Source organism: Balaenoptera musculus, chromosome 11 (assembly GCF_009873245.2).
Source record: "Balaenoptera musculus isolate JJ_BM4_2016_0621 chromosome 11, mBalMus1.pri.v3, whole genome shotgun sequence".
Lineage (NCBI taxonomy): Eukaryota > Metazoa > Chordata > Mammalia > Artiodactyla > Balaenopteridae > Balaenoptera > Balaenoptera musculus.
In genome coordinates this window covers 68,292,065-68,313,836 of record NC_045795.1, presented here as the reverse complement: position 1 = coordinate 68,313,836, position 21,772 = coordinate 68,292,065, and the positions used below count along the sequence as shown (strand labels likewise).

Genomic DNA, 21,772 nt, shown 5'->3' with positions numbered 1-21,772 from the left:
TATAGATGGGAACTAGTGCAGTCCCTGAGGGCCCGTGCCTGGGAAGACTTGCAGAGGTCCCTGCCACAAATGCAGTGGCTGGGAGATTGTAGGCAGGGAAGGGCTTGAAGAGGGACTTAAGATCACATTGCTTCTCGTCTCTTAATATTGCTTTCCTCTTTGAGCAAGTTGCTAGGAGGTGAGAGTTGGCCCTTCAGAGCTATGGACACTCTTCAGTGCCCCACCTCCATAGTGGTCAGTGCTTTCCACTTACAGATAATAAGAACATTCATGGAAGTTGGGGGTGGGGAATAGGGCTCTGGGCTGGTGTCTTCACCTTGAAAGCATTAGACTTGTCTTGAATTGTGAACTTGGGCTCCAGGGAACTGCCAGCCCCCACGGAGCTTTATCCACCCAGAGAGGAAACTTTTGATGAGTCTGTGCACTTAATCATGGACCTTTCATTTCACAGAATTTATGCTCAGATTATCTGACCTCCCTGAAAACTTGAGATAATCATTTTCATCATTAACATTTTAGTAACTCCTCATACTTTTTAAAAAACTTATCAGACTGGTTTTATTGATTTTTGTTTTTTTGTTTTTATTTATTTATTTATTTATGGCTGTGTTGGGTCCTCGTTTCTGTGCAAGGGCTTTCTCCAGTTGCGGCAAGTGGGGGCCACTCTTCATCGCGGTGCGCGGGCCTCTCACTATCGCGGCCTCTCCTGTTGCGGAGCACAGGCTCCAGACGCGCAGGCTCAGTAGTTGTGGCTCACGGGCCTAGTCGCTCCGCGGCATGTGGGATCTTCCCAGACCAGGGCTCGAACCCGTGTCCCCTGCATTGGCAGGCAGACTCTCAACCACTGCGCCACCAGGGTAACCCCTGTTTTGTTTTTAATTTAACTGGTTTGGAAATTTGTTGTCAGTAAAGCCCCCTGCACTTTCCAAATTGTTATTATCTTGAGATTATTTGAAATCAACATTAGGACAAGGAACATGTCTTCAACTGATTACTTAATTTTTCTTCTTTGAGAGTATTTACCAACTGGAAGAGATGATAGACGATAAAAGAAAAGGAAAGAAGAAAATACTGTACATTTGAAATGCTAATTAGTTTGCTTTTCCATTTACAGGCGAGCGATATGTGATGACATTTTTGAACGTGTTAAATTTTGGGGATCAGGGTAAGATGAAATTCTGTATTGTTTTAATTAAAGATGAACTATTAGTAGACACTTTCTCATATTTTTCTCTGCAGTTTGATACATTTAATGAAAAAATGAACCTGAAGATTATTTTTTAAAAAAGATTATAAGAAATGAATCCTGAAGATTAAAAATTGTAGGTCTTTATAAATATATATTTGACTATCCCCTCTCATGTGACGTGGGTGGCAAGTTCTCTTTTGAGATTCTCTGCCCTTACCCTGCTTTCTGCAGAGCTCTGGTGCTCATTTTGGGGGCCAAAGGGTGCTAAGGGAAAAGGGAGCTCATTGCAGTCACAAAGATTTGCTCCATGTTTGTGTGGCTAGATAGGTCTTAATATTTTTTTCACACTTATTTTTGAATATAATCCCAAAGTAGTGGAAATAAAAAGAAAAAAAATCAACTTGGCATTAATGACTTTTATAAAAAAATGCTGGTGATGGAAATGTTCTGTATCTTGACTGTATCCATGTCAGTTGTGATATTGTGCTATAGTTTTGCAAGAATTTACAGTTTGGGGAACTGGGTAAAGGGTACGTGGATCTCTCTTTTCTTTCTCACAACTCCATGTGAATCTATAATTATCTCAAAAACTTTAATTTAAAAAATTAAATTAGAAAAAATTTTAATGGTGCTATAAAAATTCAAATAGAAAAGCCAATACGATTGTTATTTCTTCCTTTTTGTTTTGTAGGCGTGTATGATATAGTGAATAATCTTGGCTCCCTTGTGGCAAGATTAATTTTCCAGCCAATAGAAGAGAGTTTTTATATATTCTTTGCTAAGGTGCTGGAGAGAGAAAAGGATGCCACACTTCAGAAGGAGGTAGTCTTGGTTCTCACGTCACCATCTCCCAAGTGAAATCTCTGTCTATGCGCAGGATAAACAGACAGAAACGTGGAACTATCTGTTCCCCTCTGTTAGATCTGAAATTTTCTTCTCGTTTTCATTCTTCTATCACATTCTGAATGATGGCAGGACCCTGAGCTCACTTCTTGTTTCACAGCCTCTCCTTTCCCCCCTGACCAGCCCTTCTTTTTCACCCTTTGTCCTTCTTTGTGACCTTATTCTTGTCCCAGCCCTCTCAGAACTCTCTGCGGCTGTCCCCAGTGCAGCGAAGGCAGACCTCCTTCCATGGTCTAGTCTTAGGTGTAAGAATGAGGTTGCCTCCCCCATCCTCAGATTCTCAAGTACAAAAGATGAGCCAAAGGATGCAGAGACCGGGTCAAGGCTAACTGAGGGTGCAGGGAGGAAAGCATGTGGGCATTTGGTCTCGCTCACCAACATGCGGGTTTAAGGTCTCGCTCGCTTAAACAACTTAAGAAGTTGTTTAGCTTCTTAAGGACTGTGACATGCCCAGAGCTCCATTCTGACTCTGAGAATCAATATACTCCGGCCAGTAAAAACAGAAGAGATTTTAATCCTGGAGTATTTGGTTGTAGAAACTTCCCTTTTCCTAGAACCATTGAAAATGTCTGTCTTAGAATTAGAAGCAAGCTAAGTCGGCCTCTTACATCTCTTAGAAGACATTTTGCAAAATGCAGTTTATGCACAGTATTTCAAAATGAGCTAATCTGGTTCTCAGACTGATTTAGGAATGTTTTCCTAAGTGTAGATTCCAGGAACATCAGGGTTTGGAGTTGTTTGTCAGGAGAAGCACGCTGACAAAGCTAGCTAGCAATGTAAAAACTCATCCATTTAAGAATAAATGTCAGAGGGGGAAGTGAGTGTTTCCTAGGCAACATTTGAGATAGTTTATCCTAAATGAGTTAAAAACTAACCCTCCCCTGCACTGCCTAAGGAGGTACACTTTGTCTTTTTCCCTCCATTCTAATTGACATAGAAACAAACCCAGGCTACAGAAAAGCAGTGATGGCCCTCAGCAGTTGAAAGAGTGATCTGTAAAACAGCAAAGGGAGAAAGTCAGATGTGAAGTTTTTCTTTAGCTCATGATTCATCCCACTTCCTTCCCTCTCCCCCGGCCCAAGGAGGATGTTGCTGTGGCCGCTGCGGTTTTGGAGTCCCTGCTAAAGCTGGCCCTGCTCACTGGCCTGACCATCTCTGTTTTCGGCTTTGCCTATTCTCAACTGGCTTTGGACATCTATGGAGGGGCCATGCTTAGCTCAGGATCAGGTATGCACAAGAGGTTTTTCCAGATCTGTTCTAATTTCCAAACCGAAATATTTAGAAGAGTCTTACAAAATTCAAACACACGACTGACATGTGTGTCAGTGTAGGGAAAATTGCCGGTAGCTGGGGCACCTGAGGTGAAACCAGCTCAGGGTGCAGTTGGAGCTTTGGCACCAGGTCGATCAGTCCCGCAACCTCACTTGGAGCAGTTGTTATGAATCCTTGGCTTTCCTCTCAGCCCTAAAGTGTGTTTTGCCGATTGCTTCCCTGTGCTCCCTCTGGGGTAAGCGAGGAAGGCAGAGAGCAGGCTCTGATGAGTCTCCGCTTGGTACTAAACACATCTGAAGACAGTAAATGCCACATAAATCTCACGGCCTGATGCTTAAAAGCCTCCGAAGGATAACCCAGAGCCATTTGCAGAGAATGAAATTGATCTCGGCAAATAAAGTGGTATATTTAATCCAGTGACTCTTGGGTTTTGAAGGAGAAAAGTATTGAATGTGTCTGACTTTGAAACACTTGGTGCCCAGGCCACTGGGCGTCTCACAGCATCGCTGGGCCCTGGGAACTTCACCAGTTTCAAAATGCGCTGGGTCGTGGGGTGGCAATCCATTTGGAGTGTTTCATCTTGGGTTTAGCAAAGATGTTTTTAATTCCTCAGGTCACTAGACAAGGACCCTGAAGACTTCTGTCTGCTGCCCTATCTCAAATGTAAAGGGCCTTCTCCAGTGCCATTTTACAAGGTCACTGGCATGTTTTAGTCTCCACTATAATGGGCCCAAACTTTTAGTGTTAGGGGAAGAAGGGCCAAGTTTCTGCTTGACAGCAAAGGTTAAGTTTGGAGAAACACCTGCCATGAAACCAATGACATGGTTTGCTGCTGCCTGGGTCAGGCAACTGCAGGGAGGCCCGCATTAGGAAGCCATTAGCAAGTCAGTGTGCAGAGAGCGAGACAGGCTATTTCACAGCAGCTCTGCCCCTTTGGAAAGGTGGTCACCAAGGAGCAGCCTTTGTAATGCAACCACAGGACAATGCCACGAGGAAAGGGCTGTCCCATCCATGTAATGTTCACTTGCTGGATTCGTTAATCATAGAAGATATATCAACAAACCATTGTCATTGTGTGGTCCTTTTACTCAAGTGAGATGCTGGTACCAGTCTTGAGAATTTAAAAGGGTCAGTGTTAGTTGATTTCTAAGGTAATAAATTCTATCTCTGATGGTTTATGTCAGAGTCATTAATAATTTTATTTATTTTTTATTTTTAATTTATGTATTATTATTTCTTATTTTTGGCTGCATTGGGTCTTTGTTGCTGCACGCAGGCTTTCTCTAGCTGCGGCGAGTGGGGGCTACTCTTTGTTGCAGTGCGCGGGCTTCTCACTGCGGTGGCTTCTCTTGTTGCGGAGCACGGGCTCTAGGCATGCGGGCTTCAGTAGTTGTGGCTTGAGGGCTCAGTAGTTGTGGCTCACGGTCTCTGGAGCGCAGGCTCAATAGTTGTGGCACACGGGCTTAAGTTGCTCTGTGGCACATGGGATCTTCCCGGACCAGGGCTCGAACCCGTGTCCCCTGCATTGGCAGGCGGATTCTCAACCACTGCGCCACCAGGGAAGCCCCAGAGTCGTTAATAATTTTAGACTCAAAAAGGTATCCTCTCTGTCTCATCTTCAGAGAGAGAAGAGTCTTGAGAGTGGTCTGGTTTCTCAGTCTCTGAAAAGGATGTGTGGTTTGGTGTAGCCGCTGCAGGATCTTTAGGACCCTTGTCGTCTCTTGCCTGGCTCAGGCCTCCATCAGCATCCCTGTCCTGGCAAGGTCTTCCAGCATTTGTCTCCTCATTGCAACTGCTTCTCATTTTGACCAAACTTCCAGTTCTCTGTGCCTCTGGGAGGGTCATTTTGTCTCCCCAGGGTGCCTGTCGGCTTTCCTTCCTTTGTCTACACTCCACCCATCTTCTCCTTGCCCTACTCCTGACTCTTCGGACTAGTGCTGCATATCCGAATGCCTTTCCTGTGCCAGAAAACATTAACACTGCTGCTCTCCGCCCCCCACCATAGTCTTTTTTGTTCCCTTAAAACTACCTCACAAAACTTGACTTTCTCCAGAAAGTCTTACTGAATCAGAAAAGAATGGGAACTTTCCATGCCTCAGCCCAACCACTTAGTTTTGAAAGTGGACCTTGCAATGCTGCTGTCCTCCGTTGCCCCAGTTGCGTGTTGGTCTTTTTCCTCACCTGTGAAGTGGACTCACCTATGACCTGAAGTGGCCTCTCAGAGGCCTCTGTGCTGCTGTCTCCAAATGTAGGACTTGGACGCACCACAGGCAGGCTTTCGTGGGGCACTGTGGTTTTGCTTTGCATTACTTGGCCCTAGCCCTGTATATAATTAGGGGCTTTGGAAGTGCTCTGAGACTTTTCTCAGAAGTCTTTCTCATACCTAGCTTTTCCATCCTAAAGAAAAATACATTCAGTGAACTTCCCTGAGATTTCTCACATTTATCTCTTAGGTGCTTCTCTCTTGCCCTTTCTTTTACTTTTTTTTGTCTGGAGAAGGAAGGATTTATTATTTGCAGCAAGTAAGGAGAACACTTGCTTTCCCAAAGCAGTGTCTTCTCTTTTATTTTTTAAAATCTTTTTTTCTTCTCAATCCCCTAATATTAGTTTCCTAGGGCTGCGATAACAATGTATCACAAACTGTTCAACAGAAATTGATTGTCTCACAGTTCTGGAGGGAAGAAGTCTGAAATCCAGGTATCAACAGGGCTGTGCTCTCTCTGACATCTCCAGAGTAAGCATCCTTCCTTGCCTCTTCTAGCTAATGGTGTTGGCCGGCAATCCTTGGCTTGGAAATGCGTTAACTCCTATCACGTGGCTGTCTTCTCCCTGTGTGTCTTCACATTGTCTTCCCTCTGTGAGTGTCTGTCTCTGTGTCCAAATTTCCCTTTTTCATAAGGACACCAGTCATAATGGATTAGGGCCCACCCTAATGACCTCATTTTAACTTGGTTATCTTTATAAAGACCCTGTTTCCAAATAGATCATACTCTAATAGATCCAGATAAATCTATTAGACTTCAAATTACTTCAGATTACTTTTGAAGGGGATATATAATTCAAGCAATACTACCACTCACTTCAATCCATAGTTTAAAGTTCCATCCACAAATTCCCCAATTCCAACCTCTTTCCCCAAAATTGACTCAAAGCGCTTCTACTTGAATCACCGTTTCATGCAGGAGTTTTGTGTCCTCCACATTGCAAAGCAGCTCACTATCCACCTTCAGATAGACTCACACATGCCGTTGGCTTTCAGTTACCAAGTGAGAGGTGCAGGTTAGGAGAGGAGCCCCGCTCCTCTCTGCCAGAGAGAGGAGGATGGAGAGAAGCAGGAAGCACACTGAGCATAGCCTCGAGCCACTGCAGGGCAGAACCTGGTCCCTGCCTCCTTTGCTGGAGTCATCCCACAGCTGGGGTGGGGGCCAGGCTACTTTCTGCAGCGACTTGGAGAATGAAATGCAACAGGATACGGTACAATGTGAACCCAAGAGAGGGCCATCAGGACTGCCCTGTTAGTAGTCCTTTTGTCCTTTTTGATGGCCGTAAAACTATTTAGGGTCCCCATGACACAGGGATGTTTCATATTAAGCAGCTTTCATACACCAGGAATAAGTTTCAGATTCCGAGACTCTGGAACTCCCCCCGCCATTCCCTTTTCTTTTAGCAGTTAAGTTTTTTCGTTATTGAGGTCTAATTTACATAAATTAAAATGCTGTCCTCTTAAGAGCACAGTTTGGAGGCTTCCCTGGTGGCGCAGTGGTTAAGAATCCGCCTGCCAATGCAAGGGACATAGGTTCGAGCCCTGGTCCGGGAAGATCCCACATGCCGTGGAGCAACTAAGCCCGTGTGCCACAACTACTGAGCACACGTGCCACAACTACTGAAAGCCGCGCGCCTAGAGCCTGTGCTCTGCAACAAGAGAAGCCACCGCAATGAGAAGCGTGTGCACCGCAACGAAGAGTAGCCCCCGCTCGCTGCAACTAGAGAAAGCCCGTGTGCAGCAACGAAGACCCAATGCAGCCAAAAATAAATAAATAAAAATTTAAAAAATGCGTTAAAAAAAAAAAAAAGAGCACAGTTTGATGAGTTTTGACAAATATCTACACCCATGTAACCAACATCCAGATTAAGATACAGAACATTTCTCTTACCCCAGAATGTTCTCTTAGGACCCTTTCCAGTCAACTGCCCCCCTCCAACTCAGAGACAAGCACTTCTCTGATTTCTGTTACCATAGATTAGTATTGCTTTTAAAAAGAATTTCATATAAATGAAATCATACAGCATGGGCACTTTCATGTTCGGCTTCTTTCCCTCAATATAATGTTTTTGAGATTCATCCATGTTTTTACATGCATCAGTAGTTTTTTTTCTCCTTGACTGCTGAGAAGTATTTCTTTGTGTGGCCGGCCCATAGTTTGTTTATCCCTTCTCCTGTCGATGGTCACTTTGGGCTGTTAGGAATAAAACTGCCACGGATGTTTTTGTACACATGTTTTTGTGAACACGTGCATTTGTTTCTGTTGGTTGTACACCTAGGAGTAGAATTGCTGGATCATAGGTTAAGTACATGTTTATTTTTTTAGAAACTGCTTGGCTGCCTCTCAGTAATGACCCTCTTAAAAGAGGGGCTCAGGGAATTCCCTCGTGGTCCAGTGGTTAGGACTTGGCACTTTCACTGCTGAGGGCCCAGGTTCAATCCCTGGTTGGGAACTTATGTCCTGCAAGCTGCGCAGCTCGGCCAGGGGGAAAAAAAAAGAGGGGATCCGTTTCGTTTTAAGGCTCCCGATTTTTGTTAGCAGATCTTCCCAAAGCTTGTTAGTTAGCTGTAGAACCACATCACTTTGTTTTAGGAGAAAATAACTTTGCAGGCTCTGATTCTCCCTGCAGAGTTGTGGGTGTTCTATCTGTGTAGTTTCCTGCTGCTCCTGAGCCCTGGGCTTCTTCAGGGCCTCCTCAACTGAGTTTCTCTTAGCATGCGGGGCCACTAGTGTCCCCAAGTGCTCAAACTAGCAGGCTTCTTCATGCCGATTTAAAAAGTGAGATTTGCTTGCTGGCTAGATAAGCTTTTAGTTGTTAGGCAAGAGATCTGTACATTTATTCCTAATTGTCCTTTTGTTTTTAGCTGTTTATTTTAGTCAGTACTGTAGAATGCTGGGAGTCCTTCCAGATAGTTAAGACCATAGGCTCAAGCCTGCGTCTGCCCACTGATGACATCAGCAGGGCTCATGACCCAGCTCTGGTGTTCTCTGACCAACCAGCCGAAGTGAGGGAGCCCGTGGGCCTCCCGTTTGGGCTCTGGAGTCTCGGTGGGTTGTTTCCTTACAGGTCCTGTCCTGCTGCGTGCCTATTGTCTTTACGTCCTCCTGCTTGCCATCAATGGAGTGGCCGAGTGTTTCACATTTGCTGCCATGAGCAAAGAGGAGGTCGACAGGTAGGTAACCTTAAAGCCACACCTCTAATTATGGCCTTCAGCCAACATGAAGTAACTTCTTTCTTTTCATCCCGAACATGCATTTACAGAAGGCTCTTTTAGAGCCAGGAGTGTGGTGCCTTCCTCAGGCACCATGCGGTAAGTCCTCCCCGCGGTAGGGCTGGGGGCAGCAACTGCTCCTCGCCTCCCTTTGTGAAGGGAGAAGCCTGGGCCCTGAAGGGTTGTGTTAGTCCAGGTTGGCAGAGGCAGGCACCAGGCAAGGTCCACTCCTCCACCCACCTCCTTGCCCAGTGCTGCGATGGGTTACCAAGGAGCTTCTTCAAGATGCAGATCTATAGAATCTGATTTGTAGGTCTTGCAGAATCTCAGGGATCTGTGACACCTCCCCTCAGAGAAAGGCCCAAGTGCACATACAAGTTTTGCCACATTTTTTCCCATCCATTGACCCCCAGGTCAGGACCTCTGCCCTGGAATTTCAAGCAGTAGTTTTTAACACTGGTTATGAGTCACAGTGCCCCATGGAGCTTGTTAGAAATGCAGATTCCTGTCCACCCTACTCCCACCACTCTCTCTCCTACCACGCCTACAGAATCGGCAGGCCCTGAGCATGTGAATGTTTTTTTTAAACTCCTCAGTGATTCTGACGTGAACTCCTGGTAAGAGCCTCTGACCCACACCTAGGATCATTGATCTCTTGTGTCCCAGATGCCAAAATTAGCAAGGTGGTATCTGAAGACATCACTGCAGAGTGCAGTTGAGGAGAAGGATACAACTGATAGGGACAAAGAAGAGAGAGGAAGAAGAAGAGAGAAGGGGTGGGTGTAGGTAATGGGGCGAGTGGCCCTTGTTATCCCTTTGCCCCTTGAGGTCTGGGTCCCTCGGGGGTTTCATGCTGCCTCTGTAGTGCCCTGAGTGCTGTTGAAACCCCTCAGAGTCCCGGTGGGGGGGGTAGGATGGGAAAAAGGTACTCAGAGAGTTGGCGAACCCTTCCTCTCATTCAGAGCGGCCTCTGTCTGCTTCCCACTGGGGCCTGTCTCACAGAGGCTTGGTGACCTTGTATGCTACACCGTAGTTGAGAACTGGAGTCTAGGGCAGTGGTCGCAGCCCAGACTGCTCAGAAGTTCTGGCCCCCTCCCATACCAGCTGAACTGGAATTTTAGGAACTTAGGCCAAGGAGTCTTTTATTACTCAGCTCCAGGAGATTGCTGATGATAGATAGCGAGGGCCTTAGGAACCGCTGGCTCAGACCAGCTTTCAAAGTGAAAACTGCATTGAACACTGTGACCCAGTGCATATTTGGGTGTGACTGAAAGGAAGCTTCCATGAAGCAACAAGTACCCCAGTTACGCACAGGACACACTGATGGTTTTTAATTCTGTTCTATTTCATTCTTTAAACTGCCATGTCATGACCCACTAAATTGATTTCCCAGCCTACTTTTAGGTCACAACCCATAGTTTTCAAATGGTGGTCTAGACATGGTTTTTACTTCAGACAGTTAAATTTATACCTATAAACCGCTTTGAGTGTATCTTTTTTTTTTTTTAGTGGATAAAATGTTCTCTAAGTTTAATTTTGAAGTACTGTGTTTCTACTTGAAAGGTGCTTCTAACATGAAATAATTTAAAAATATAATTTAAAACATACTAAATAAGGCACTGAGGTGTAGTGGAAAGAGTTCTGGACTGAGAATCTATCTCTTTGAAGGGAATTTTGTTATAACAATTTCAGCATTAGTGTTGAGGGGGAGAATCAACACTAAGCCTGATTAAAACATTAAGAATACATATCTTGCAACAAATCATGGGGGAATATAGACAGTGGCCGGTTGCTTTGGTTTCTCTTACATTGCATTGACCCAAAGAAAGCAACTTTTTAAGTTATTTTTAGTAATGGGATCAGGACAGTATATTAAAATCTGGAAAATTGTTTTCATGGTATTAGTAGTCAACAAAGAGAAAAGACAGGGCCTTGTTCTCATCTGAAGTAACTCACTTCCCCCAAGAGTAAAATGTGTGTGCCTTTAAGCATGGTCTCCATGTTTGTATTAAACATAGCAACCCCCTTTCTGTCTGGGCCCCTGGCCCCAACCCTCAGTCCTGTCTGAACACAGGGAGCACCTGGGCTCATCACAGACCCCAGCATTTTTTCCCTCTCTATGAATTTGGCCAGACATAAAACGGTAGTAAGAATTTTTATAGTAGAATTGAGCAGCTTAGTTAAATGTTATGATTGATTTACCTTGTACATTTCAGATTCTGAATTGAAAAATATATACTGATGAAATCATGGCTTTTAGTTAACTACCTACAGGTTAATCAGTGTTTTTCTAAATAAAAATAGGGGATTTGGTTGGATGTGAAATATTAGAATGTCCATTGAACTGCAGGTTGCTTTTTTGTTAATAACCTCATAATAAATATAGCATAAAATTGATGGCTTTTACATTATGCTCCACTGAAGGATTTTTGTTGTGTTTTGTTAAGGATATCTCATTTTCTTTTGTTCATCTGACAAATACTTTTTGAGCATCTACTCTCTAACAGGCATTTCTTTAAGCTCCAGGAATTCAGCAATGAACAAAAGAGAAGAGATGCCTGCTCTCCTGGAGCTGACAGTGGGGAAGGCAGGTAGCAAACAAGTAAATAAGCAAGAAAATATTGTGCTTTGCAGAGAACTAAAACAGGGTTATGTAGTGAGAGTGGGGGCCTTTTTAGATTGGGGGGCCCCTCCAAGGAGGTGGCATTTAGGATGAGGCCTGGATGACCAAGAAGAGTCTGCTATGCAAAGATGGGGCCGAACCTTCCAGGCAGAGGGGACAGTGATGCAGAGGCCCAAGACTGACAGCTCCTTTTTCTGACTTGTTGGCCCTTGAGTGCCCAATGTGGAGTGGGACTCCGTAACTGTTGAATGAAGGACGAGTGCACACAAGACTGGCACCATCCTTTGCATGGTTGCCAAGGCTACAACGTATGGCTGTGCCTTGATGTTTTCAACCAGCACCCACTGGGGGATGCTTCAGTTGCTGCTGCAGTCATCTATCTTTTGATAAGCCTGATTAAATAACTTCCTGTCTATGTTAACCAAGCCTTAGAAAATAGTCATTGTCACTGACTAATTTTCCATTGATTTAAAAAGTGGCATTTTAATTTTATCTTTAAAACTCTCATTTTTTCCTGAAGTGGATAATGTCTTTAAGGCTGTAGATTTATGAGTTCTGGAAAGTTCAGTAGCTGCAGAGCCCTCTTCTAGTGAAAAACAGTGGACTCCGTCATCATCAGCACCTCCCGAATGGCTACGTTAAAGAAGCCACACCATGGAACTTGTCCCTGCTTGAATTAGCATGAATTGCCTACCGGTTTCATTCATTGTTTCCATTCTACTTGGGGCTGGCTGAGGATGACTTTGAAAGTTTGTGAACCTATGGCCTAAACTCCAAGCATTGGTCTTAATAAACCTTTCTGAGATCATTTCTGAAAAAAAAACTGAACAGATTACACATCTCTGCTTCTTTTTGGAAAAGAGGTCAGAGTACTGGCCCAGCCTCAGTGGCCTGTTATAAAGTTGGCCATTCTGATCATTGATTAGCAGTTAGTGAAGAAACTTCCCCTTTGAAGATGTGGGCTCTTGTAGTTCCATTACTCATTAAAAGAAACTCTCTCAACTAAGAAGCAAATGAATTCCCTCTTTGAAATTCTGGATGAAAGCATACCTCCCCTGTTGGAGTACAGTGTGTGTGTGTGTGTGTGTGTGTGTGTGTGCGTGCGTGCACGGATGTGTGTTCTTGCTATCCTCTCTGATGAATTATATCTCCCATAGCACCTTGGGCTTGGTCAGCCCAAGGACCAGAACCTGGGCATTTGGAGGCCACAGTGGCTTTCTTACCACCCCTCCCTCCTGTACAGAACCTGAGTGGTGGCCTCTGAGGTTTCCTAACCCAGCTGACACAGCTTGGGGATCTAAGGAGTTTGGTTCCCTCAACAACTATACACTTAGAATGCCTGCCGTGTGCTAGGCAGAAACGAGATGCTGGAGAATTTTGTTCATGGATGTACCACAAGCCTTTGGGAAGACTGTGGCAGCTATTTCATCTCTGCTGAGACTCAGTTGAGAACTGAAAACTGAAGATAACTAAGTGACGTGCTGCTCTGGAATCATAGAAGTGAAAGGAGCAGTATAACCCCTCCAGTCATAGAACCCACAGAGCTCTGGAGATGTAGAGAGCAGAGGAGGGATGTATAAGAGTCTGGGAAACCCTGAAGGTGGTCCAGGCCTTGCTCCCTCTTTCCATTTCATTATGGAAGCTGGTCACTTGCTTTGAGTGAGATCCACTGGCCAAGGTTATGGGGCTTCTGCATTTTGCAAGGGAAACGGTGTGAGGTGCTAAAGTTTAGGGGCCAGGGGTCAGGTTGGGGTGTCGGCTCATTCCTTAGGCAAATTACTTAGCCTCTCTCTGCCTGGTTTCCTCGTCCGTAAAACGGATCCAAGCTCCACAGGGAAAGGGCCGTGTGTTCATCCACCAGTGCATCCCCAGCACCCCTCACAGTACCTGTCAGAGTGCCTATTCACATGTAATTGTTACCCGTGTCATATTGTTGTGTCTCACGTTAAAGACAGGCTGAAAAGGATTTTTATGTGTTCTGATCACAGTGTCACTTAAACTAACCAGTTATTATCCTTAAACACCATAAATATGTTGAGTTGTTCATTTTCCTACTCTTCTATTCAGGGGTGAAAGGGACAGTGACATTTCCATGTTGTCCACTTAGCATTCGATGTTGTGAAAATCAGCTGGATCACGGGAACTTGAAGGTGCTTTCTGTGAATTCATGTTCACAGCCACTTTCTTTGCAGCAGCCCTGTCTTGGGACCAGGTACCCACTGCCCTGCATTGCTTGCCTCCCTCTTCCCAGGTACAATTTCACAATGCTGGCCCTCTCATCTTCGTTCCTGCTGTTAGCCTATCTCCTGACCCATTGGTGTGGCAGCGTGGGCTTCATCTTGGCCAACTGCTTCAACATGGGCATTCGGATCACACACAGCCTTTGCTTCATCCACCACTACTACCGGAAGAGCCCCCACAAGCCCCTGGCCGGCCTGTTCCTGTCGCCAGTCCTCCTCGGGGCATTTGCCCTCAGTGGTGGCATTACTGCTGTTTCCGAGGTGAGGCGCCCCGCAGCCTTCACACCACATGATTTTGCAGCATGTCCACTGTCCCTCATTCCAGGCATCCCGTTCCTGCTCTACCTGACCCAGCTGGACAAGTACTTGCTTCCTCTTACCCGTTCCCCTAAGCTTCTGGGACAGCATCTTATGATAGAAATGACTGATCAGTGGTACCCGTGGGAACAGAGTAGGCCCTAGTACATAGCTGTCATGCCTTTACCTGACTGGAAGCTGGAGCGGTAGGGCCTCCACTCCCCCTGGCTTGCCCCAGAGAAAGGAGGTACGGCTGGGGGCCCAGGGCAGTGACAGTGGTTTCTTTCTGCAGGTGTTCCTCTGCTGTGAGTGGGGCTGGCCAGCCATGCTGTTGCACGTCGCTGTGGGGGCCCTCTGTTTGGGAGCGACTCTTGGGACAGCGTTCCTCACAGAGACCAAGCTGATCCACTTTCTTAGGACTCAGTTAGGTGTGTCGAGACTCACTGACAAAACAACGTGACCTCGCGGAAGCCTTGTGGCACCTGGACCAGCTGTGGGGCAGTTTTGTGGGTGGAACATGTTTTCTATGCAGAAGAGCCCAGTTAGGGGTCTGTAGTGGAGCGAGACCAACACACAGGTGAGTCATCAGAGCGAACCACCAGACCAAACACTGTCCATTTGAGGTTTCAGACAGCAAGGAGGAGTTCCATTTTTAAGGGAAGACCAAAAAGCTTTTAAAATAGATACAATTATTTTTTTCACCATTTTGTTGTAATCAGCATTTTTCTTTTTGAATAATGTGGTAATTCTTTTTGGTTGAGATTGACCTTCAGAACTACATGTTCCAACAAACTCTATCTTGGATGATAATAGTTAATAATCTTCTGGCCCAGAAGGAGAGATGTAGCCACTTTACCCTCCACAGGAATATTTAACATATTCCATAAAAGCTGGAAGGAGACTTGATGTTATGTGATGTTGTGCACCAAACAAGAACAAGTTGGCCCTGGAGTTGTGGCTTTCCCCACGTCAACACTGTGGCCTGGTTGTTTAGCAAAGGAGAAATGTTGCTCAATGAGAAATCCAAGAAATGAAGACACAGTCTTTCAGATCACATTTCCCACAGTTAGCCAGGCAGAGTCACGTCTCTCCCCTTCATGGCTGTCCCCCACTCCCACCCCCACCCCCAGGCCAGCACATGTCTTCCCACAGCAGGGGAAAGCCGGCTCACGACCTCTGGCCTGGCCACTTGAGAGAGGAGGGCTTTGAAGGACACTGTGATCCTTCGTGATCTACTCTGAAGGGAACACCGCTTTGCAGTTGGCTGTAACTTCTCATGAGGAGATTGCACAGATGACAACTAAAGTTGAATAGAGGTGTCTTTTTTCCCATCAGAATGAAATAGGGTAAATTCTATATGGCATGTGTCACTGAATCACACCCTTCCCCCGCTGACCTGTTACTTCCAGCGCTGGTCAGTACACCGGAATTCCAGCCCCAGGACAAGACTGGCAGGCCTGTGGATCTGGTCCTTCAGGCTACAATGTGAGCCCAGGCTTGCCTCCCTGCCCTGCACCCAGCAGGTGCTGTTCTCAGGCAGCAAAGCATTCTTCTTCTTTCATTAATGTATTACTATATTAACTGATGTAATTAATGTATTAATTAATTAGATGTGATTGACCTTTGGAGCTACATGCACAGACTATATCTTGGGTGGTAATAGCTAGTAATCATCTAGCCCCGACATCCCCAAACTTTCTATGTTTACACCCAGAGAGCAGGGAAGCTTGTATCAGATGGCAGTTTGGCTGAAATGCACACATTTAAATCCACTGGCCCAGAGCCAAAGCCAAGAGGCCAAGGATTAAGACCCACCAGTGGACCAAGACTAGGACCCAGTCACCTGGACACCTTTTTATCTGTTCAAGGAGAGAATGCTTCGTGTTAATTGCAGGGAAAGTAGCTAAATGCAAGGTGTCACTGAACAATCAGAGGCCCTCCAGAATCATGGGCTTGGTCATGTTTTGTAAGGCAGGGTCAGCCTACCTCAGAAGAACTGATTGCCCCGTGGGGTAGGGTGGGTGGCACACACAGAAGGCAGCCCCCCGCCCCCAAGTACTTTTTTTTTTTTTAAATAAATTTATTTATTTATTTATTTTTGGCTGAGTTGGGTCTTTGTTGCTGCACGTGGACTTTCTCTAGTTGCAGCGAGCGGGGGCTACTCTTTGTTGCGGTGCTCGGGCTTCTCATTGTGGTAGCTTCTCTCTCTTTTTTTTTAATACATTTTATTTATTTATTTATTTATTTATTTATTTTATTTATTTTGGCTGCGTTGGGTCTTTGTTGCTGCGCACAGGCTTTCTCTGGTTGTGGTGAGCGGGAGCTACTCTTCGTTGCGGTGTGCAGGCTTCTCATTGCGGTGGCTTCTCTTGTTGCGGAGCACAGGCTCTACGCACACGGGCTTCAGTAGCTGTGGCACGTGAGCTTAGTAGTTGTGGCACCCAGGCCCTAGAGCACAGGCTCAGTAGTTGTGGCACACAGGCTTAGTTGCTCCGCGGCATGTGGGATCTTCCCAGACCAGGGCTCGAACCCATGTCCCCTGCATTGGCAGGCGGATTCTTAACCACTGCGCCACCAGGAAAGGCCCCCCAAGTACTTTTTTTTGTCTTTTGAATGCACAGAAATGGGCCTCCAGCCCTCACAAGTTCCTTCTCTGCTGCCGTTGACCACCCTTCTCTCCCCTAGAACCCTGTCACCCAACCCCTGCCCACTTGACGCCAGACTCAAAGTGTGGTCCTCGCACTACCTGCCTCAGAATCACCTGGATTGCAAGTTATAAATGTAGGTTTCCAGGATCCATTCCAGACCTTTGGCCTCTGCGTCTCTGGGGCAGGACTTTGGGACCAGCTTTTTCGGCAAACTGAGGTTGGCACACCCCATTATCCTCACCAGCGTCAGTGCCCAGGGCCAGTCGTGCTCATGTTCACAGTGTCCATTCCCAGCTCTAGGAAGACAGCTGCCATTGCCTGAGCAGCAATGCTGACACCCCACCTCCTCGGGAGCAGGAACACCATGGCTCCCACTCTGTTCTCCAGCTTGGAGAGCCTCTGTGTCTGACAGCAAGGAGGGCTCATGCTCATCTCGTCCCCATGAGGCCGGGCTCTGCTATCAGCACGGGGCTGCCACAGTCAGGGCCAGCGCCTCTTGAGAGATGGCCAGCTGGGACGGCCACCGGGGACTGCTTCCTGTGGCCTGCTTCCCTGTTTATAGAAAGAGGAGTCCCCGTGGCCCAGGGTTTTGGGAAGTGGGTGTTGTCCCATTACCAACGCCTGCTTCCCGGGCTCCAGCACTTGGGCAGCAGGCCCTTTGCAGCCCATGGCCTCTGCCTCTGTCCCCGCTGCTCCCTGGAGCACAGCTGGGCCCGACCACTCGCTCTGGGGCTTTCCCCCTGTTCCCCTAGAGCCACACCTGTGCCTCAGGGTGCTTGCATACATGGGTGCTGAGCTGCCCCACGTTACCCAAGAAGGGTTTTGCGGGGGGAATCACACTTGAGGCTTTAAGTGCCACTCAAAATATAGTGAGGCTACTTCTCCATGGAAACAAGTCTCTAAAGCACATCCATTTATGAAACACAGAAGCTTTTGTTGGTGAGGATAACAGCATTTCTTCTTTCTGTGCTGCTCTGGCCACATGTGTGTTGGTGTCTTCAGGTTTGGCCTGTCAGGTCCCTCCGTGAGGGGATGCTGCTGTGCTACTTAATGCTTCCTCAGCTGTGACTTCTGGCTCAGGAGATGCTGTATACTCTGCCCCACTCCCTGCCACTTACCACCTGATTCACCAGGGCACCTCCTCCCTCCTGTCTTTTTTTAAAACCATGTATTCATATTGCTAGTTTCATGTCAATTTCCCCATTTTAAAATGAATAAATTATTTTCTTCACATCTCTGTGAAGATGTTTCATACTACTTCTGCTTCCAAAAAAGAAACAAAAACTCTTAAATTTCAAAAGGAAAGTGGGTAAGTACCTTGAGTATGTGAATCATTTTTATTCCTCATCAGAACGCTTCTCCCTACGTTGACGTTACTGGACCATGATTCTGACCTTGAAAGAGGGGCTGGATTCCTGGCCCCTGCGATGGAGCTTTCTGTGTCCCAGACTGACAGGCCTGGCAGTTTATTCACTGCCTTTCCCTTCCACCCAAAGTAGTGCTTCCCATTGTTGATAGCATTTTCTCTTTCCTATCTTCTCTGTCTGGCCTGTCCTTGTCTTGGTCATGTTTTTAAAATATGCAGCCATTTTTGGCAGGTCAGAACTAATATCAGGGCAGGGAGGACAAGTGTGTGATTTTAGGCCTGTGGGTTTTAGGGAGTCCAGGGTACCCCTTCACCTTTATATCTTCCTCATTCGGGTGCTTGACTCGTGTATTTTATTTGGAAATGAGACTTCTGAGCCAGTCACATGCAGGTGGAAAGTGATTTGTTTTACTGCTGTTTACCTGAGTGAATGTCCTTAATGTTGTAAATATTTTATTGATATTTGTTAATTAACTTTCTTTTTTTTTTTTAAACAGGGTTTTTTATTTTTATTTATTTTTGGCTGCGTTGGGTCTTCGTTGTTGCGCGCGGGCTTTCTCTAGTTGAGGCGAGTGGGGGCTACTCTTCGTGGCGGTGCACAGGCTTCTCGTTGCGGTGGCTTCTCTTGTTGTGGAACGCGGGCTCTAGGCGCGAGGGTTTCAGTAGTTGTGGTGCGCGGCCTCAGTAGTTGTGGCTCGCGGCTCTAGAGCGCGGGCTCAGTAGTTGTGGCGCATGGGCTTTGTTGCTCTGTGGCATGTGGGATCTTCCCAGGCCAGGGCTCGAACCCGTGTCCCCTGCATTGGCAGGCTGATTCTTAACCAGTGTACCACCAGGGAAGCCCAAATTTCTTTTTTTTAAGATTTTTTTTTTAATTCTATTTTATTTTACTTTATTTTATTTATTTATTTTTGGCCACGCTGTGTGGCATGTGGGATCATAGTTCCCCGACCAGGGATGAAACCCACGCCCCCTGCAGTGGAAGTGCAGAGTCTTAACCACTGGGCCACTGGGGAAGTCCCTAATTAACTTTCAAGGGTAGCAAGAAAGGTGTTTTATTTGAAGAGTTTGGGGGGAAAGGAAGACTCATTGATTTGCATCATCAGTCCGACCCCAATTACTGTGGCACAATCATTCCCCCTACTTAGTGTCATTCCTTCTTAACCAGAACCATCTGGGTGTATCAGAGTGAAATAGGGAAAATGGGCTCCTAATGTAGTTCAGCCTCCTTTAGGGGCCTAATGAAGGAAGTCTTATAAATACTTCTTAATTATCCTCCAGATTAATTAGCCGAAGTTGCTAGGTGCCCCTGTCCCAAAGTGCAGTCAACTCTTGGCCTGTCAGCTTCTCCATCCTTCTGGGGTAGTATGGCTTAGAGGGAAAGTGCTAGAGGTGAGCTGTAGGGAGTTAAGTCTTTCCCTTCACGAACGGGGTCCTCACCAGAGTAGGTGCACCCAGAACCCTGTCAAGGCTGCAGCACGCTCATGGAGACCCCTCCCCATGGCTTGTCAAACCTGTTACAGTACACCCTGTCCCACATTGAGCATAACAGATATGTAAGTATGCAGGAGTTGTGGTTGGCTAACTCTCCTGGTGATATGTTCTGTAGACATTTGAACATCAGCTTTGAAGCTTTGTGTTTGGATCCAGTAAGTTTTTTTCCATCTCAGTCATTTCTGTAGGTTCCTGAAGAGTTGAAGGGCCCTGGATTCTGCGCCTATGAGGCTGAATAAACGAAGGGCCCCAGGGGGCTTGAGAAGGAGGAGAGGGGGTGCCTGGATGGCTGCCTCACCATGAGGCTAGCAGGTGCTGGGTGCTGGGGCAGCTCCTGGTTTCTGTGCTCCTCCTGGCTTCACACTGGGGTGATACCCACCTGTCCTGGGGCCCAGATGGTGGGCAGTCAGGCTGGTGGGCAATGAGAGGAGGAGTTCCCAGAAATAGGTGCTGCTCTCGGGTAGGGGTCCACGTTCTTCCAATGATGAGACAGTCTCTTTCTTTCTTTTTTTAATATTTATTTATTTATTTGGTTGCACTGGGTCTTAGTTGCGGCTCACAGGCTCCTTAGTTGCGGCTCACTGGCTCCTTAGTTGCAGCAGGTGGGCTCCTTAGTTGTGGCATGTGAACTTTTAGTTGCGGCATGCATGTGGGATCTAGTTCCCTGACCAGGGATCGAACCCGGGCCCCCTGCATTGGGAGCATGGAGTCTTAACCACTGCGCCACCAGGGAAGTCCTGAGACAGTCTCTTTCACCACCTTTTATCTCCTGCCTGCAGTCTCTCCTCTCGGGTTTAAGCTCTGTTCTGTACGCAAAGCCCCTGAGGAGAAATGGAACTGGCCCAGGTTAGCTACTGTGGGCCATGGGGTCATAAGGGAGCCAGTGGATGGGCCACCCTCGGGGCAGCTGAATGCCCAGTTCAATCAGCTCTCACTGGGTAGGGGCTGGGCAGGGTGGCATGGTTCATCCGGACTTGCCCCTTCAGCCTCAGAGGAGCTGCCCAAGGGCCTGTGATGTAACACCCAACTTGTGAGGGAATGTTCTAGTCCACCATTTACTTGTCTCATTACCTCCCTCCATCCAAAAATGTGTCCCTGTTGGCTCTACTGTCACAGTGCTGCCCTGGTCTGACCAATGAACTTGGCAGAGGCCACCTGGGTTCAGAGTGCTCAGTGGGAAGGGGACCTGAAAACCTGGCAACTCTCAGTCCTTTAATCTCATCCGCATCACAAACTGGGGCCTTGGAACGGGGCTCTGATGCTGTCAGCGCAGTAAACAGTGACTAATTAAGACACGACTGCATTAGTCACGTTGGAGGTGACAACTGAGCAGCATGTTTCGGGTTCGTGTCTGAGAGATCCTGACACACTTTTCAATTATGTGGAACTAATAGTGTGCGGCTTCCACGCAGCCGTGTCGGGCGGGAGAGAAGGGGAGTCTGAAATGAAAGCCTGACTCACTGTGGCTCTTCACTCGCTTCTCTGCACTGCTTTTTGAAAATCACAAAAGTTGACACCAGGGAGCGTGGCATCAGGGGGACCAGAGGGCATCTTTCAGAAGGAGAGTTATGAGACAACTCCGGGTGACACAGGAGCCTCGGTCCTTTCGGGAGGTGTGTGTTGTGAACCCCAGCGTTGACTAGCCCCAGCTTCCCCTGGGCTCGGGGCACACTCTCGTCCAGCCCTCATCAGGGACTGGCACGGCCAGGCAGGGAGAACCATGAGGACCCAGGAGAACCAAAACCCTTACCCGTGAGGGAAACGGCAATGTTTTCCCCCACATGTAATCCCAACCAAACTAGGGAATGTTGCTAAAATATCTTTCCTTTTTGTTTCCCCCAGGGCATTAACACAACAATTTTATGAACAAACCAGATTAGCACAGTGCATTTTTATGTTCTTGAGCTAAGCTGAAGATTCCTTTCTTCCTCATGTGGCTTGTGAAATCCCTAAGTGGCATCTCTCCAATGGCAAGACGATGTTCTTGCAGGTGTGCAGATGTCCAGCTCTGGGGGGCAATAGAAAGGATAGAGCTACTTGCATTTTTTTTCTTTTTTCTCTAGTAAGCGGGAGTGACATCATACGGGGCTGATGGCAAGATGCCCAAGCACACTGGCCACTCATCCTTGCCTCTTTTCAGCTCTCCCTGCAGCAACCCTACAAACACATGGCTGAGAGCCAGACTCTGGGGGAAGACCCCAGAGGTGTCCTGCCCGCGGCGTTCCTTCCACGTGCACCACCACCAGGGAAGTCCGCTTGCGTCCATG

General features: G+C 46.9%; 1 protein-coding gene across 4 annotated transcripts in view; it reads left to right on the top strand.

Moving 5' to 3' along the window:
- The window catches only part of RFT1 (RFT1 homolog), a 43,793-nt gene extending 22,329 nt beyond the window's left edge, over positions 1-21,464 (top strand). For 2 of the 4 annotated variants that reach the window (XM_036870120.1, XM_036870121.1), the window contains 6 exons: positions 1,115-1,165; positions 1,881-2,011; positions 3,175-3,319; positions 8,696-8,801; positions 13,715-13,964; positions 14,293-15,628. In XM_036870120.1, the coding sequence (XP_036726015.1) occupies positions 1,115-1,165; positions 1,881-2,011; positions 3,175-3,319; positions 8,696-8,801; positions 13,715-13,964; positions 14,293-14,460 (851 nt within the window). In that variant the 3' untranslated portion in view covers positions 14,461-15,628. Of the gene's footprint in view, positions 1-1,114; positions 1,166-1,880; positions 2,012-3,174; positions 3,320-8,695; positions 8,802-11,360; positions 11,821-13,714; positions 13,965-14,292; positions 15,629-21,347 lie in introns of those variants that run through there. The other 2 variants (XR_005021953.1, XM_036870122.1) reach the window with 2 other exon arrangements.
- The last annotated feature ends 308 nt before the right edge of the window (positions 21,465-21,772 follow it).